General features: G+C 59.7%; 1 protein-coding gene across 1 annotated transcript in view; it reads right to left on the bottom strand.

Moving 5' to 3' along the window:
• Positions 1–213: 213 nt before the first annotated feature.
• UNC5B (unc-5 netrin receptor B) overlaps positions 214–18,297 on the bottom strand; it is a 77,907-nt gene continuing 59,823 nt past the window's right edge. Inside the window, 17 exon segments of the mRNA XM_021699568.2 lie at positions 214–1,047; positions 1,872–2,053; positions 2,847–3,011; positions 3,647–3,769; positions 3,771–3,797; positions 5,747–5,980; positions 6,123–6,291; positions 7,147–7,234; positions 7,881–8,270; positions 8,633–8,827; positions 10,616–10,648; positions 10,873–11,037; positions 11,729–11,896; positions 12,505–12,685; positions 13,469–13,572; positions 14,038–14,181; positions 17,990–18,214. Coding sequence (XP_021555243.1) covers positions 882–1,047; positions 1,872–2,053; positions 2,847–3,011; positions 3,647–3,769; positions 3,771–3,797; positions 5,747–5,980; positions 6,123–6,291; positions 7,147–7,234; positions 7,881–8,270; positions 8,633–8,827; positions 10,616–10,648; positions 10,873–11,037; positions 11,729–11,896; positions 12,505–12,685; positions 13,469–13,572; positions 14,038–14,181; positions 17,990–18,214 — 2,759 coding nt within the window. The 3' untranslated portion in view covers positions 214–881.

Below are 18,297 nucleotides of genomic sequence, written 5' to 3'. Positions count from 1 at the left end.
CTGTACAACTGGGAAAACTGAGGCCTTATAGGAGTTAGTCTAAGACGGAATCCTTAGCAGCAAGGTGTTCTCTGTTCTGTCTCTCTCTCCCCCTGATAATCTCTCTCTCACACACGCACACACATGCACACACGCTCACTCCTGGCCAGAGCCATGAGCAAGCCCACACTCATCCACACTCAAGAAAAGAGTTTTCTATTTTTTTGTGTGTTGTTTTTCATTTTTTTTTTTTTTTTTTTCTTAAAAAGGACTTATCCAAATATCTGGATAATAAATCATGTGCGTTTCCTAAGAAACTGGGTTTTTCTTTTCCCTTGTGGTTTTGGTGTTGCTCTTTTTCTTCTTGGAGCCTGACGAGCGGTCTGAAGTTTCTTTCTTCCTTTCCTTTTCCTTTTTGCTTTGGACAGGAGAAAGCAGTTTGTGTGAATTGTACTTGACTCTTCAAAGAGGAAAATGGTGTGAAAGGAGAAGGGGGCTGGGGGGGAGGGAGAAACCAGGACCGAGGGAGAAACTGAAGGACGAAACTTAGACAAACGTAACCCAGAGCTCCCGGGGCCGCGGTAGGTGGTGCGGAAGGAGTGGGGAGGGCCACCTCCTGGTCCCCCGGGCTGCCTCCAGAGACCTCATGGTGGTTCCCCACAGAGATCTGATGGCAGGAGGGACAGCAAGGGGTAGAGAAGGAGCACTGGGTCCTCTGGACAACGGAGTACATGGATTTGCTAAGGCTGGTCGTGGTCTGGAGTGGGGCGAGGGGAGGAGGAGAGAGCGACTCCGGCTGTGAGCTGGGGGACAGCAGAGGCTGCACCGCCTCTCATGAGGCTGCCCGGGCCTCCCTGTGCCCGCCTCCTGCCCACCCTCCCAGCCCACGGTTCCGGGGCTGCTCAGCAGTCCCCATCAGTGGCCATGGCCACCAGCATCTCACTCTTGCCCATCTCCTCCAAGGCACTCGCCAGGCTGTTGAGGTCCCCGTCGTCCTGCTGCAGAGCTTCCCAGAGGTCCAGGATCACACCCGTGGGGCTCGCTTTGGTGGCAAAGTAGTTCAGGTACCTGGCAGAGGGAAGGAGAAGGCCATTGGGCTCCCCAAACACCCAGCACCTCCTGGGAGCTTGGAAATGGAGAGAGCACTGGGAGGTGAGAAGACTCTGCGGTCCCACAATCCTGGTTCTGAACCCTAGCTCCTCTGCTGGGGGGCTGTGTGGCCCCTGCTCCTCTCTGAGCCTTGGTCTCCTCCTCTCTAAAATGGAAACTGTCTTGCTCGTCATCATCCATCATCCCTGTTAGTACTACCATTGAAAGACACTGGCCCCAGGAGAGACTGTCCAAACCTAGCCTTTCATTCTCTCCTCCTCCCACATCCATTCCCTGCTTGGCCTCAGCCCCCACGCTCCCCCGAGAGCAGGAACTAAGCCTTAGACACTCTGCAAAGCCCATCCGTTTCTAGTAAGGTGTCTTGTATGTGGCATCTGCTCAACACAGGTTTATTAAAGGGTTTCTCAGTAAGTATGTAATAATAAGGACTATTGTTGCCATTATATTTATCCAGAAGAGCTTTTTAAGTTCTCCAGAAGGGTTTTGACATGCAAATATACTCTGTCACCCCACAAACGTTTCCAGAACACCTGCTCTGTCCTGGGCATGGGGGTGCAGATGGTGATCACACCTGGTGTCCTGGCTTCCCCTCATTCTCACAGGCCAGCACCCTGAACACGGCGCTCCTCAAGGAATGGGCTTCTCGGATTTAGCACACCGGAGCCTGAGCTCCTGATCGACCACAGATGGAAGGACCTGCCTGGACTGTCGGGCTGCCTGCCCCACCTGCCCCTTGGGGACAAAGGGAGGCTGGGGTGGGACGGGCCCGGCCCAACACCCACCGGTCCATGGAGAGCTTCTGTGCCAAGAGCCGCCAGTCATTGCCCCGCGAGTTGGGGGCGTCCAGGCTGTTGCATATCTTTTGGCGGATGGACAGTGGAATCTTGAAGGCATAGGGCCCCAGCTGGGTGGTGACTGTGTTGCCAGGGGCAGAGCAGAAGGCGTCCAGGGAGCTGGCAGGCGTCTGGAAAAGCAGGGGCAAGGTGAGAGGGGAAAAGCGCCCCGCCCCCCCCCCCCCCCCCCCCCGCCCTGCACAGCACTGGCATCTGTCCCTCCAGCCTTCCCGCCCGGGGACTGTGAGCTCACGGAGGTTCCGGTCATTCCCCACGCTCTGGGCAGGCTCCAGCTGCCCAGTCAAAGACCTCCTCGCCTGGAAGCTTCCAAGGGCCAGGGCTGCATGCCCAACCCCCAGCCCTCGGGGCGCACCATGCTTACGCACTGGCCCAGGCTAATGCTGATGCCCTCTCGTGATTACAAAGCCACAGGGAGCCTCAGCCACGGTCTAGTCCACACAGGACCACTTTTACACGTGTGGAAATGAAGTCAGAAAGGGGAGGTTACGTGCCCAGGGTCGCATGCCAAGGTCGGGGCAGAGCGGGGCCTAGGCCCATGGACAGTGTTCTTGACACCATGCTGCAAGGAGGTTCTAGCACTGTTGTCCTGCGTGGCCTGGGTGTGTAAACCTCAGTCTGGATTCATAGCGGGGGAGAACCGCAGGCCTGGGCCAAGTGCTGACCGGATCCAAGGGTGATGGTCTCTGTCCTCCCTAAAACCCACTCTCTGACTTAGATGTTGCTACAGGCCAGGCACAGCAAGTGGTGGCTCTGAGCAGAACCGCGCAGGTCCCAGCTCAGACTTGGGAGGTGAAGGGAACACATCTTTACAGGAGACAGCACTCCCCCCCAGCTGAGGGGGGAGCATGGGGGCCTGAACGCTGTCCCCCCCGGCCCCACAGAGGGTCTGGCCTCTGGCCTCACCTCTGCCAGCGTGGCATGCAGCTGGAAGATCTGGCCTTCCCCTTCTACCTGCCGCACACAGATCTTGCAGGTGAGCTCTGTGGAGGCCAGGCTGTGCCTCTCCAGGGTGAAGGTGCAGTGCAGGGCCTTCTGGCTGCCACTCCAGATGTGACAGAAGGGGATCTCCTGAGGGAGGGGCGGCAGGGTCAAGGACCGGAGGCGAGCCTGCCCTGCCCTCAGAGGCTGGTGATGAGGCCAGCCTCGGGGAGCGCGGGGACTTCTCAGTGGGCAGTGCAGGCCTCTCCATCCGGACAGGCAGAGGAAGAGGAGCTGGTCAAGGGCCCTTCAGCTGAGAAAGGGAGCATATGGGGGAGAAGGCACAAGTCTGGATGCGTGAGTGTGTGTGCAAGGGTGTGCATGCGTGTACGCGTGTGTGTGTGCATGTATGTCTGGGCTGGAAGCCTTGCAGACTCAATGGTGTTGTGCGGATAGGTGCAGGCACAGGAACGTGACCACTGGAGAGTCCTCTGCACGGTCTGCCAGGCATGAACACTCTTAGAGATGGTAAGGCCTCTCTGAAGGTGATGTGTATAGACATTTGTGTGGGGGAGTGTGCCATGCGGTGGGCACCGAGCGTGGGGCTGTGCCTCAGGATGACTGGGAGTGTGAAGAGTGGGGTGGGAGGGAGACAGAAACTGGGGCGGGGGCAAGCCTAGAGGAAGGAGGCAGGGCCAAGGCCTGGGCAGGGGCATTGGTCTTCCCTGGGCAGCCCCTCAAATGTTCCCCCCTCCCCAGCTTCATTCCCCTCCCCCAGCCCTCACCTGGTACTTGGCCAGCAGCTTGCTTCTCCAGTGGGCATGGGGGATGTCGTGCAGAGAGAGGCGCAGGTTGTGGTAACTGTCTTTAAACAGCAGGGGTTTGGGCTCCTCCACTAGATAGCCCCCCCAGCGTCCGCTCCAGCTCCAGCACGTCCTGAGGGCCAGGAGGCAATGGGGAGGGGGAGCCCATCACACTTGGCCAATGGGTTCTTCTTGCTGCAAGCTGGGGGTCTGGGGACACATGCGGGCAGTGGCAGCCAGGCTGTAGGACTGAGGGCAGGCATCCATCGGAGCATGGGGCCAGGCATTTGGTAAGTGCTCAGAGAAGACACACCGTGCGAATAGATGGATGAATGGACAGATAATGGGACAGATGGATAGATGACTGGATTTACAGATGACTGGACAGATAGATAGATAGAAAAATGGATGCATAAATATAGACAGATAGATGGACGTGCAGACAGATATACAAATGGATGGGTAATAAATAGAAAGACAGATGGAAGGAAAGATGAATGAATGCTTGGTGATGGCTGGAAAGACAGATGGACTGCTGAGTGAATGAGTATACAAATAGATGGGCAGCAAGCTGGATGGATGATGGATAGATGGACGAGCGGATGGACGGACAGATGGGGACTGAAGAGATAAGGAAGGAATGCCATCAAGCCAAAATGTGGCAGCTCCCCTCCTGACCTCTACTCCATTCTCTGACCAAAGCTGGACCCTAGTCAATGCACCAGTGCCGAGGGATGCAGGCCGCAAGAGCATTTCCCAGAGCCTCCAACGCATTCTGGGCCTTCTGGAATTTCAGGCCAGCTTAGCCCAGCAGAAGACACTCACTCTCCCATGAGGCCTTTCCACCTGTGCTGCCTCAGTCCGTGACTTGGAGTTTGGGACAAGTCACATGCTACTAGGAGACAGGAACTGGAGGAGACCACAGACCATGGGTGGGGGGAGGCCTAGAGCTACAGGAAAGGGACCAGAGGCTTCACAGGGGGATGGAAGGAAGGAAGAGGTTTACATGGGGCCAAGGGGCCATGCTCTTCCGGTGTTAGGATGAGCCTGAGGTCCTAGGAATGCAGTGGAGGGCTGGGGAGGCAATGGGTGGGACTTGGAGGCGGGGGTGGGGGGTGGGGGTGGGGGCGGGGGCGGGCAGGGTGCTAACACAGGTCCACACTGCCACCATCAGGCTCTACGTGCCCAAATCTGACACCTTCACCTTTCTGCCCTCCCTGCCCAAACCACTGGCACCTGCCACAACCCCTCCCTCATGCAGGGGCACGGTCTGTCCTTTTGCATATACTCAGAACCTGGCCGTCAGCCCCCCCGCCTCCCCTCCCCGTCCCTCCCCTCCCCCTCCCATCGGGCACTGGGTTCTGTCCATTCTGCTAACACAACGGCCAACCCCCCGTCCTCGCGGCTGTCCCTGCCTGGTGTCCAGGGCCCAGTTGCAGCTTTCAGCTGGCCTCTCTGCCTCTTGTCCAGCCATTCCCCAGCATAGCACAGGGGCTTTCCAAAAGAGCGCCTGTGAACAGGGGTCCACCGCGTCTATGCCGCCGCCCACTGGATGGATCCCAAATTCCTGCTCATGGCTCCCAAGGCTGCTGGGAGCTGAGCCCTGCCCACCTCCCCAGCCCCATCTCTCTCCCTCTGTCACATACACACAGCCCCTGCAGGCTTCGTTCCCTGCAGGAACGACACACCTGCCTCTGCGTTAGCGGCTCTGCCTACCGGAAGGCCCTTCGGCCTCCTCGGCCTGGCACCCCTACTTGGCTTTCGGAGCTAGGTCTAAGGCTAACTGTGCTGTGAAGCCTTCTCAGGCCCTCCCCCTCCCAGTCGGGTGCTCCTCACCCTCCGTCACGGAGCCCCCTATCTGTCTGCCCCTCCTCTAGCCTGGAGCTTGGTGAGGGCAGAACTGTGCCTGATTCCTCTCTGTATCTTGGGGGTCTGATGCCATTTCAGTGTTGGAGCAATGAATGACCGATTCATGAGGCTGATGGTGGAAGAGGGGTACCACAATTCTGGGGTGGGGGACACGGGAAGGCACGGCAGCTGGTGCGCCGGGGGCGCTGCGCGGAACCGATGGCGCGGCCTTACCTTCAGGGCCGCGGGCGTGTCCTCCAGGCAGTAGACCCTGAGGCTGTACTCCAGGGAGGTGCAGAGGGCGGGGACGAAGATGGCCAGCTGGAGCCGCTTGACAGCCGAGCGGGAGTAGGACTCACCCGTGAACGCGTAGGTGCCCAGCTGGTCCAACAGGATGTGGCAGGACCTGGCCTCCAGCTGACAGTAGCAGGGGGTGTTCAGGGTCTCCTCGTCCAGAGTCACCACCTCCTGCAGGGTGAAGCACACAGGTCACGGCCGTGGAGAGGTCCACCCAGGCGGGGCCAAGAGAAAAGGGGCTTTCTCTCAGCTTTGGAGGCTTCCCAGAGCAGGTTCAGATAGCGGGCCCGGCCTCCCAGCCTCGGCTCCTCACCTCCCAGTGGCCCTGGTGGGCCTGGGTCTTGAGCTGGAAGATCCAGTCACCATTGCTGACTTCAGCACAGTGGGGTACCGTGAGGATGACGGGGCGGCACAGCAGGAGGCCCGTAGGCCCACAGGTCACCGAGGGGCTCAGTACTGTCTGGGTCCCTTCTGAAAGTGGGCTGGGGAGATGGCAGAGGGCACGGGGCAGACAGTGAGGGGAGGCTGGAAGCTCAGCAAGGGCTGGGAGTGGTGTGGGGCTCCCGCCTCTGCCCTGGCTCCTGGGTGGCCCAAGACAGGTCTCCACCCCCTCCCCCGGGGCTCCCAGAGGTTAGGGGTTAAGGAGAGGCAGAAGGATGGCACAGGCCTTAAGATTGTTCTCAGATTTCTGCTGTTCACGGCCAAGTTCTCACAGCCGTATTTTTGTTCGCGTTTTCAAGGGTTCTGCGCTCTTGGGATGTTTTGGACAAGCGTTGCTAAACTGCCCTCTAGAAAGCTGCTACCAGTCTGGGCTCCCAGCAGCGTGTCATGGGGGGCCGAGTCCCCACGTTTTTGTCAATATGAAGGTTTTATCGTATGAAAAAGAAATCTGTAAATTCAAGAAGTAAAAAACTCCTAATATCCCATGGCTGTTTGAATTACTATTTCTTTGACTACAAATTAGGCTGAATATTTTTTCAGAATCTACGGGCCTCTGTGTGTGGGGGTGTGTGTGTGCATCAGAGAGAGTATGCGTGAATCACTCCATATCCTCTGACCACGTCTGTAGTGAAATGTTCAAAGCCTCTTTACACAGTAAGGATATTAACCTTTTGTCATAAGGCAGCCACTTTGTCAATTGCCTTTCAGTTTCGTGATTAGTCTAGCAGGTTTTGTACGGAATAAGATCTGTCAGTGTCTTCCTTGGAGGACTACCCCTGGCCTTAGGATCAGGCGCAGAGTGGGGGATGATGATATCTGAACCCAGGGTGGACAGGTAGCAGGGAGAGGAAGAGGAGGGGGGCAGCCCAGGCCGGAACTGAGGTCTCTCTACTCACAGGGTGTTCTCTGCCTTGTTGATAAGGAGGTACATCTCATAGAACTTGCCCTGGGGGATGGCTCCATTGGGCACCAGCAGGCTGACCCCTAGGGGGAGAGGGAGGTCAGCAGGGAGGGGCTGGAGGGAGTCTAAGAGCTTAGAACAGGGGTGGGGGGGGTGGCTCCTAGCTTAGGTCCGGGGTGGGGGAATACATCTCCCAAAATCCAGGTGGTCAACAGCAAGGGGTGGAGAGAGAAACTCTGGGGATTCGGTACAAGGACAGACCAGGTCACTGACAGTGGTGAGTTTGTCGGGTAACACAGGGGCCCCTGGCATTGTGAAAGGGTATAAAGATGGCAGAGACTCCAAGTCAGAAGGCCCCAATGCCAGCTGCAGCCCCAGATCCGTTTGAAACTGGGAAACTACCAGTTTCCTTTGCAGCCTGAGATGGGCAGCCCTGCCTTCCCAGTGGTGCTCTGTAGGTCTGTTGAATTACGAAGAGGTATTCTCTCCCACTTAGCAGATGAGGTTTACAGAGTGGCTCGTCGAAGGTTCCCCTGCCTTAGTGGGGCAGAGAAAGGCCTGGACCCCAAGTCTTCTACTTTATTGTCCTTCTTCCCCCTGGGCCTCATGTTTCCCATCTGAGAAAAGGGATCAGGGAAGTCCTAGCTTCTATCGGTGGAGGGGGTGCTGGGGATGCCTAGAGGGGACATGCTGAGGCCGGGCTGAGAGGCAAGCGGAGCAGGAGCCCACCTGTGCCCGGGATGCTGAGCCTCCCACCCAGGCAGCCGAAAGTGCCGCTGACGCTGCTCCCCGGGTCACGGGGCAGGCCCAGGAGCTGCTGGGGGCCGAGGCCAGCACTGCGCAGGTGCAGGAAGTGGGCATCCCGGGTGAGATCGCCGGAGTATGTGCCGGACGGCAGGACCCCCAGCAGGTCGGCCCCATCGGGCAGGCCTGGCCCAGAGCCGGTGGTGCTGGAGTTGTAGACCTTGATCTTGAGACTGGGCAGGGGGTCCAGCAGGGGTGAGTTGGTCATGGGGATCTTGTCGGCTGAGTCCTGCAGGGCATACACGGGCCCGCGGTAGATGCCAGCACTGGCCGTGAGGTCCGGGGGCGCCGACGGGTGCAGGAGCTGGGGATTATCTGCAGGGGTTGGGGCTGCCGTCAGACCCAGCTGTGCCTCACTGGCCGGCTCCCATCCTCTGCTCCTGCCGGGGGCCCTTCTCTTGCCAAATCCCACCCAGTGTTCAGCTGCCAAAGGCTCAACTGTCATCTGCTGCAGGAAGCTTTGGGGACTCACCACCTGGGCTGCTCCTCTTCCCTGTGTCTCTCTGATCTACACTCATCCAGTTATCTGTAGAGCAAAGTCTAGGAAAACCCCGGGAGGGATCAAGAGCCCCCGCTGCGGTCTGGCTGGTCTGGCCGGCTGCCCTGCCCCTCTGGGTGCCCCAGCCTGCATCTGCCTCCTCCCCCCCCCCCCCCGCCAGGTATCCCCAGGTGCTTACTGGGCCTCGCAGTCTTGAAGTTGACGGGGTGGAAGCCGCCAGTGAGGGCGGCGGACGAGTCGGTGATGTCAGTGTCGAAGTCCCGGCAGTTACGGCGGTATACCACCACGCCCACCACCATGAGGACGCCCACGACCACGAAGGCGGACACCACGAGGCCTGCGTACAGCGCCACGTCCCCCGAGGCCTCCAGCACTGCGGGCACAGGAGAGCTGCGTGAGGCCCAGGTCCCGGGGCAGACCTGCGCTATGCTAGGTCCTAGTCTCAGCCCCCCCACGACCGGCCGGGACCTCAAGCAAGCCTGAACCACTCTGCACACCGGTCTCTGCAAGTAAAATGGCCTCAAGTCCCCTGCCTTGCTTTCCTCTCAGTGCCGAAAGACAGGCAAAATGACTCGTGGTCTGTCCCAACAGTGAACTCATGGCTCACTGCTGACAGAGACAAGGGCTGTGGCTCAGTCTGTCCTGTCCTGGCCAGGAGGTTAGCTGAGGGCCCCATTGCAGCCTGCAGCATATCCTCAGGCCGGAGGTCCCGGCTCCCAGAACTCTCTGCAGCGGCCGTCCTGAGCTCAACTTCCATCCTCTGCTGGGGGTGGGGGTGGGGATGGAGGCAGAGAAGGAGCATGAGGAGGGAATGAGATGCAAGGCGATGCGGTGGAGAGGAGGAGAGCAGGTGGAGGGGAAGGAAGGGGCTCAGGGAGGCCACCCACAGCTCACTTCCCTCCCCCAGGCAGGCCGCTACCCAGCTGCAAATACCCCTGTACGGGCCAGGCAGGAAGGTGTCAGGGTTGAGAGGGAGGGTCTACACGGCAGTGCCATCCAACTGAGCTTTCCACAGCGATGCACGTTCTATGTCTGTGTTGTCCCATGTGACAGCCACGAAAATGTGGCCGGTGTGACTGAGGAACTAGATCTTTAACAATGTATTTAATTTTAACTAAGTTAACAGAAGTTGAGAGAGCCACCCGTGGCCAGTGGCTACCACACGGGACAGCACACAGGCTGAGCCCAGATACCTGCTCTTCCTTCTTGTTTGTTTTGGGAGCTCCAGGAAGCACAAGTCCCGTCTCCCCTCCTGGGGGGTGGGGAGGCCTCAGAAAAGTAGGCCTGCTTTCCCTGCCTGGACCCTTCCAAGCCCCACTTCCCTGGTGCAGACTGAGCCTTCGGCAGGTAGGGCATGGCTCAGTCCTGGTGTCTGCCTGCTTCTGCCGCCTTCTGGCCCCATCTCTCCTCAGTCGCCCTCATTTTTGGGCTCCCGGAGGTTCCGGGCCCCCAGGAGAGCTGCCAGAGGAGGCCCTCAAGGGCTTGGCTCTGCCTCCTGATGTTCTCCCTGACCACTGGGGGACACCGGCCCAGCCCCCCCTCTGAGCTGGGCCCAGGGCCTCACTGCTGATTTTATGATTCTGGAATTATTTGGAAATTATGGTTTAATTACCACAGGCCAATCTGCCTGAGCAGCTTTACTGCTCTGGGGCTGCCTCAGCACAGCCTGGGGAGGAAGCTGACCAGCCCCTTGGGGCTGATGCTGGGCAGCGGGTTTCCTGGAGAATCTAGTCCCGCTGTTGGGGGTACAGTGAGGGGCTCCGGGTTGACAGTGTGGGCCTGGGTGCTGGCCCTGTCACAGAGAGGAAAGCTGAGGGTGCAAGGCTAAGAGCACCAGCTTTGGCCACATAACTAGTTAGATTCAAATCCCGGCTGGATCCCCGGTCAGCCCCTTCCTCTCTCTGAGCCCCATCTTCTTCCGTCACGGGAGGCTCGGGACGGTGTCCTTTCTGTCAGCTGCTGGTCTGCCTGTCCTGCACGCGATGGAGGTCGTGACGCGTGCAGCACCGGGGGCTGGGGGACCCCATGGAGGGTGGGTGAGGGGGCACCTTCGAGTCTCCCTGTCCCCCACCCTGCCCTGCACCCCACACCCTGGAAAAGCCAGTCAAGGAGAGCCAGGGATCCCCCAGAGGGAAGAGGACAACCATGAAATGGGACTTACGGTGGCTTTTGGGGTCACTTAGAGTTTTCTTATCTGTCGAGGGAAATAAAGGGAAAGACAATGACACAGGTGGCAGAGAACGGGTGGTGAGGTGACAGGAAACGCGCAGATGAGATGATGCACGTGGCGAGTGGGCAGAGGCCCCCAGGGGCTGCTCCACCGCAGCCCGCACCGGATGCCTGAGGCAGGCTGGGGGGGCCCTACTCATCCGGCTCGAGCCCCCACCCCCAGGGGGCCCTACCGTCCCAAGGACTCACTCTGCACGCACAGCCCGTCCGTGCAGTTCTTGGAGTCGAGCAGGGTCCCGCTGCAGTCTCGGCCTCCGTTCTGGGGCGGGGGCGCCATGCACTCTCGGCTGCGCCAGTGGGCACACTCGGTGCTGCAGGCCGACCACTTGCTCCACTCCGTCCACGCTCCGTCGACTGTGGGAGCACGGCACACAGCACGTGGGACACAGTGCGGTTCCGCACACACGTCCCCGCGCGCTACGGCAGGAGAGGGAGCCAGACGCAAGCACAGCCACCCCCAGCCACGGGGCCCTGTGCCAGCGCGGCCGGGGGCGCTGGGTGGGCGGGCAGAACATACACACACACACGGTCCCTCACACAGACGCAGCCCAGGGCACTCACAGGGACTCAAACCCAAGGCAAACACACAAGAACATAAGAGCCGGGACAAAACCAGGCATGCAAGGGACCCACGGAAGAGGACGCGCAGGGTGAGGCGAAGATGAGAGGAGAAGAGAGGACCTTTGCAGGATTAGGGGTGGCGGGCAAGACGTGTCTAGGTCAAGGGCAGGAGCACAGGCTCCTACTGACCCCAGGCAGCGCTGGGACCCTGGCCCTGGGGGCAGGAGAGCCCACCCCTCCGATGGCAGCTCTGTGCCTGTGCCTGTCTCTCTAGCAGCCGGGCACAGAATGAGAGGCCAGAGGCCGCGGCATCCCATCCGGCCTGCTCCGCCAGCTGCAGGCCCCAGGACAAGCCCCTTCTGCCCCCCACAATGGGGAGAGAACGGCCATCCTGAGCGTGGCAGCCGACACAGCACAGAAAGTGGGGCTGGGAACTGGGCTGGGAACCGGGGTGGGCAGGCTGCCGGCTGGCCCGCGGCCTTACCTGGGCACACGGTGGTGCAGGCGGTCTTTTGGAAGGCCTGGCCCTCACAGAAGGCGCCTCCATTGAGCGGGGCCGGGTTGGTGCAGGTCCGCGTGCGCTTCTGCCAGCCACGGCCACAGCGGTTGGAGCAGGGCGACCACTCTGCCCAGCTGGACCAGCCACCGTTCACTGCGAGGGCAGCGGGTGTCACCTGCCGGGCCTGGTCCTGCGACCTGTGGGCCCCCTAACCCCATCTCCAGCCCACACGAGGCCCTTCTGCTAAGGCTTGGCCTTTCCTAACTGGACCCCTCCTGCCGTAGCACCGGGGACAGATCTGGGCTACAGCCGTCAGCACCAGAGGGGACCAGGGAGGTCACGGTCTATCCCCAGCCTCATTGTACAATGACAAACGATGGTCCAGAGAGCGCTGACGCTTACCCAAGGTCACCCGGTAATGGAGCCCTAAATAGGGTTCTTTCTACCACACTCGAGGCATCTCAGCTATGGCTCTGCCCCTCCTGCCCAAGGGAACAGCAAGGAAGAGACTGCAGGCCGAGGCAGCCGCTCCTCACTCTGCTGGGACGCCAGGCTCGGGCATGAGGATACCGACTGGTCCCCGTTCCAACCCCAAACCAAGGAGGGCCCGACTTGACCGCTAGCTTGGCTGTGTGATCTCGGTGAAGGCACCTCCCCTCTCTGGGCCTCAGCCGCCCAGCTGTCCACCGGGGCCCTGCTGGCCTCCTGGGCAGGACGCGGTGAGTGGGCAGACGGCCCGGCTGCCCCCGGGTGGGCCGTACCGTAGACGGTGATGGTGGCGGTGGTGCTGCGGCGCTTGGCTACAATGTTCTTGGCCACACAGGTGTAGTTGGCCGTGTCCGACAGGCGGGCCTGGCGGATGATGAGGTTGTGGTCGATGGTGAGCAGGAAGTTGGTGTCCTGGGTGGGGTCGATGATGTCCTCATTCTTCAGCCACTCCACCTGCAGGAGTGCGGTTGCGGGGCATGAGGGCCCGCTGCCTACTCACCTGCATCCCGGGGAGTGGGCCCTCTGTGGAGGGGAAGGGAGGGCGGCCAAAACCAGGACAGCAGTTCTATGCAGGGCCGCCCACGGTGGGGACACGGTGAGGCAGGCCCACCACGGGCCAGGCCCTGTGCTGGGCGGTACAGAACCCAGTGCTTGTGACAACCACCCAGCAGCTGGACGGCCTCAATTTCATCAAACGGAGGGCGGCATTTATTAGCATCTACCCCACAGGGATGTTGCAAGGACCAAACACGTTAGTGTGGAAAGTGTGAAGAATAGTACTTAGCTCCCCGGACGTGCAAAATAAGCATTAGCTAGTAGTGCATGCCTTCACCATTAAGGCAAAGGCCACGTGGGGTGCATCATGTTTAGGCCCACGCATTATGGAGACCCTCTGGTGTCCATAAAGCTGGCTCTTTGGCTTCTGGGTGGGGAAGGAGGATTCGGCCACAGGCTTAGTCTTACAAGAGACCGAGCCTGGGGCCTGCCCAAGTAGCCCTTGGGGATCTTGCCCCAGCTCTGCCCCATCCCTCGGGGTTATGCCTGTGGAGGGCCTGGCTGGGGTCCACACATTCTGAGTTCTGCAGAGGTGGTAGTTCCCTTCTCTGTCTCAAGCCTTGATATTCCCATCTATGAAATGGGGAGAGCTCTGGGAGGCTGAGGCACCGTGGCTGGTAGTAAATACCAAGCCTGGCTGGTCTCTGCCATGCCTAGTATATTCCCCTTGTCCCCCCTCACCTCAGCCACAGGCACCCCCTCCGGTGGGCGGCACTGCAGGAGAACCTCCTGGTCCAGGGGCACTTCCTTGCCCAGAGGCTCCTGATCGAAGTTCTTGCGCAGGTCTGGGAGAAGGAAGAGGGGTCACCAGGCACAATGAGGTGGAACCGAAGCCTGAAGCGCCCCGCTCTAGCCACTAGGTGGGAGTGCACACCAAGGGAACGGGCTCGACCTGGGGCATTTCCTTGTCGCCAAAGTGGGGCCTCACCAGGTGGAGCTGGGGGAACAGGTTTCCCTCCCTGACTCTGGGATGCTAAGCACAGAACAACCCAGGATGGTGCGGAAGCAGGCAGCTCCCTTTACAGAAGTAGGTGAAAGGGGCCCTTAGAAATCCTGAGGCCAGAGGTGGCCCCGTTCTGGGTCTAGGAGGCTTCTTCTGAGTGGGCACCCACGGGCCCTGACGTCCCTGCGGTGGGCATCTTCAGCCAGGGATGCCCCCACAGAGGAGGAACTTCCTTTCTGGGGGGGGCACGGGCAAGGGGAAGGGGCCCCGGGGGAATGGGGTGGGGTAGGGGGTTGGGACGGCGTACATGCGATGCGGACGTAGGCCCGGCGACTCTTGGTGGTGCCGGCGGAGCTCCAGGCCACGCACTGGCACCAGTAATCCTCCAGCCCGAACAGCTCCTCCACCTGCTGCCGGGACACCTCGATCTGGACCTCCCGTACCCGCAGGCCTGAGAGGGGGAGACGGATGTCAGCAGGGGGCGGGTCTGAGGATGGGAAGCAGGGGCCATGGCACGGGGACATCTGTCTCTCTTCTGCCAAGTGCCTCTCGTTCCCATGTATTTCCCTGGCCCGAGCTGCCACTGCCACTCCCCCGAAGACTGCCCCGGCTAGCGCAAGCCCCCTGCCCCCGTGCCAGCCATGTCCTGCCCTAAAGCCGGGGAGTGCTCTGCAAAATGCACAAATGCCACGTCACTCCCCTGGTTGTGCCTCCGGTCCTCACAACACAAATACCTCAATCCTCCACATGGCTGCCAGGCCCTACACCGTCTATCCGCCACAGCCTCCCTGGGCATCTTCCCCGCAGCCACAGGGCCTTTGCACATCCAGTTCCCTGCCTGGAACTCTCTTCTGTTCCCCCCTGCGGCCAATGGACTCCCAGTCACCATCAGCTTTGGGCTGGGCCTCACTTCTAGAGGGAAGGCCCCTCTGACCCTGGCCCACCCCAAGTACCACACTGAGCACGACTGGGCTGTGCAGTTCTCTTTCCCTGCCCAGCCTGGTTTCCCCACAGCACTGACCACTCTCTGGAACTGTATCATCTATTGATGTGGTCATGTATGAATTACATATTTCCTGCAGGAGAATAAAGCAGGGCTTTGCCCTGTTTACTGCTGGGGCCCAGGACCTGGCACAGAAAAGGTATTCCACAAATATGTGAAGACAGCACGTGGCCTCTCTCTGGGTAGGAGCTGGAGCTGATGGGAGGCCCCTTTTCCTGGGAACCCTCCAATGTCTCAACAGCTCCCTACTAGGGCCTGGAGGCCTCTCTGGATAACTGGGTCCACCAGCCTGCCCAGGAAGGATCAGTCACTCTTCTGCCAACCCTCGACAAAGCCCCTTATGCTCAGAAAAGGAACAAACCCTTCTGGGTTAGGATGACCATCCAAAGCTCTTCCCCAAAGCTTGTGGGAGGACAGCAAGGCCTCCTCCTCCAGGAAGCCCTTCCTGACTACCCCCATTTTCAGAATCCCTAAAGCTGCTCCTCCCTGCCATGTGTACCAGCTCATCCTCTCATGCTTACACATGGGTTCTGATAAGCCCCTCAAGGGCAGGATTGCCAACACTCCGTGCTACTGTGGCCTGGTGGTCAAGTGTAGGGTTGGATGGCTGTTCAGGTCTGAATCCTGGCCCCAACCTGACTCCCCAGCTGTGTGACCTTCACTCAGTTACTCAGCCTCTCTGAGCCTCAGTTCCCTCATCATGGTAAGACACTCAGCATGACAATCACTCTGCCATAGCACCCAGCCAAGGCTGAATACAAATCTACTCTGGAAGGTCATGTGGATCTCATGCAGCCCCTTCCTTCCACATGTGAAGAAACGGAGGCTCAGAGAGGGTCAGTGGCAGGCCCGACGTCCCACCTCAAGGCGCCGGCAGAGCTGAGATCAGCTACCTGAGTCTTGGCCTGGTTAGAGCTCTGCTCTCCCAGTGAAGTGCATTGCCTTCGCTCTCCTGGATCATGGGGTAGGATGGCCTTTGCACTGGGAGCCCAGACAGTGAGGAAAACCCCAGGGATCTAAGTGGGAGGGGGCTGGGGGTCTGCCATCGGGGAGCATCGGGAGGGAAGAGGCTGCTCCTGGGGGACTGGCTGGGCCTGCTCACAGCGGCTGCCCGGAGTCCTGGCTCGACCAGCGAAGCGGCGTCGCCCAGGCCAGCACAGCCGGGTGCCCCGCCCCTCATTCACCGGGCTGTGAAACTGGAAGGGGGGGTCCCTCTCAAGGGGGTCATCCATCCAGAAGCCCCTAACAGCTGGACAGACAAACCATCACCCAGTGGGGCTCAACACCTTGGTGATGGTCACCAGCAGACAGAGAGGGGACAAGGAACTTCAGTCGCCCAGACCTGGGCTCAGCACCAGGTGTGCCCCCCTCTGGCACGGCAGCCACCTGGCAGGTGGTGCCTGGGCCGGGACACCCAGGTTTGGGCTGCTTGCCCCAACCCGGCATGAGCTGGTGGCTGGGGGGCTTGTCTCGGCTCTTCTGGCCCCCAGCTGTCATCCTCTGTTCTTCCAGGGCCTCCAGGAGTGCCAGGGTGGGGAGCAGGAGGCTGAGGAGGAACCAGCCACACGGCCACCAAGGGAGCGCCCACAGGACAACGGTCTATTCTTTGTCGCTAATGGGGACCAGAGTGCCCCAATTTTGGGGCCTGGCAGGGCTCGCGTGCCTGGTAGCAGGGGAGAAGGAGCCATGCTGTTACTATTACTTGTAATTGCAGGGTTTGTGAGAGGCCCCAGCAGGGTACACCATCGCTTTGCTCGGTCTAGACCCCCACCACTGACCTCCGATCAGGGCCAGAGGGGCTCAGGGGGACAGAGAAATAAGGACAGATTTCGAGAGGAAAGAGGCCAAGAAAAAGCCAGAAAGAGGATAGAAGAAATGGGGTTTACTGAGTGCCTGCTGGCTCCTGACACTATGCTCAACACTGCAGGCCCCACCGTGTTCCACCCCCATGGGGACCTTCTGTTAACATCCCAGTTTACAAGGAGAGGAAGTGGGGCTCAGAGAGGGTGACGGACTTCCCAGAGTCACACAACCAGAGACTGGGAGCAGCTGGGGTAGGTTTCTTTTTTCTCTCTTTTAAAAATCGCTTATTTTATTTTTTAGATTTTGGGGGAGCATGACTCCAAATCTATTTTCTAAAATTCTTTCAAAATGTTGGTAAAATATATATATAATCTAAAACTTACCATTTTAGCATATACAGTTGAGTGGCATTAAGTACATTCTGGGGTATGGTTTTAAGTCTGGGTGGTTCTGAAATCTGCGAGCTTTTCACAGAAAAACGGAGTTGGAAGGAGGGAGAAAGGAGAGAGAGTGAGAGAGAGCATGTTGTGGGGGAGACAGAGACAGACATAAGGGAAGACAGACACAGAGAGACAGGGGTGAGAACGGAGAGGCCGGAGAGACAGAAGGAAACAAGAGAAGGCTGAAAAAGAAGGGAGAGAAGGATGAGGGAAGAGCTGGTAGCAGCAAGACCAAAGCAGAGGCGGGCTGTGGGGCGAGGGGTCCCGGGAACCTGGGCCTGGCTGGGCTGCCTGACACTGGCCACCTGCAGGTCACCAGCAGCAGCATGGCCCCGCCCCCTGGCCTGAGCCCTGGAAAGGACCCCCTGAGGGGCCTGGGGACACAGAAGCCCACACCTGGCCTCGGGGGCACTGCTGGGGGTGCCCAGGACCCCACGTGCATCTTCCTCTCAGGATCTGGGCTATGTCCTAGCACCATCTCTATGGTTATTTACTTGCTAATATCAACCTCGTCTTTTAACCGAAAACAGCTGATCTCTATGGAGGAGATGCATCCTTCTCACGAACGGGAACAGAATCGCTCCCCACAAACCCAGAGGCCCTCTGACACTAACGATGATCTAGGATTCTGGGTACGTGCTGGGGGCCAGGGCTGCAGACAGGGCAGCTCCTCTTCATTATGCAAGGGGCATGGCAGGTGCTGGGGTGTGCGTGTGTGCCTGTAAGAACTCTAGCACCCCCCCCCCATTGCTCCCTGACGTAAGCTGGAGGTGGAGAGAAAAGGATTCGGTGCTCTTTCATTTGGTAACCCAATCAGACAGGGACATGTGGTCAACCGTTGGGGAGATACGGATCCAGGATGAACCCCAGAGGGGAAACTGAGGCCCAGGGGGAGCCATGGCTGTGTGAAGTCTCACACGGAGCCCAGGGCGGGGCCAGGCCCGGACCCAGCGTCCCTGGCACCGCTGGGCCCTGGTGTCTTGGGGGTGACCGGACGAGTGGGGCAGGCTCACCCGTGGCCTCATCCAGGCCCTCCTGCGTGACGTGGTCATTCTGGCTGACCCACTCGCCGTTGCACTTGAAGTAGATCTGTGTGGCGGGGAAGGCGCGGCAGCGCAGCTCTACCGGCTTGTTCTTCACGATGTAGGCGTCCTGGGGCTCCTGCAGGAAGTGGGGCAGTGGCTCAGCCGGCGCCGACGGGAAGGAGTCGGGGAGCACCTCGCTGCCAGAATCCGTGCCTGTGGAGGGAGGGTGGGCTCCGTGAGGCTGCAGGCTAAGAGGAGGGGATGGGCAGCCTGGAGACCAGCCGCGACGCCCTCTG

Source organism: Neomonachus schauinslandi, chromosome 6 (genome assembly GCF_002201575.2).
Source record: "Neomonachus schauinslandi chromosome 6, ASM220157v2, whole genome shotgun sequence".
NCBI lineage: Eukaryota > Metazoa > Chordata > Mammalia > Carnivora > Phocidae > Neomonachus > Neomonachus schauinslandi.
This window is presented reverse-complemented; position numbering and strand designations above follow the sequence as displayed.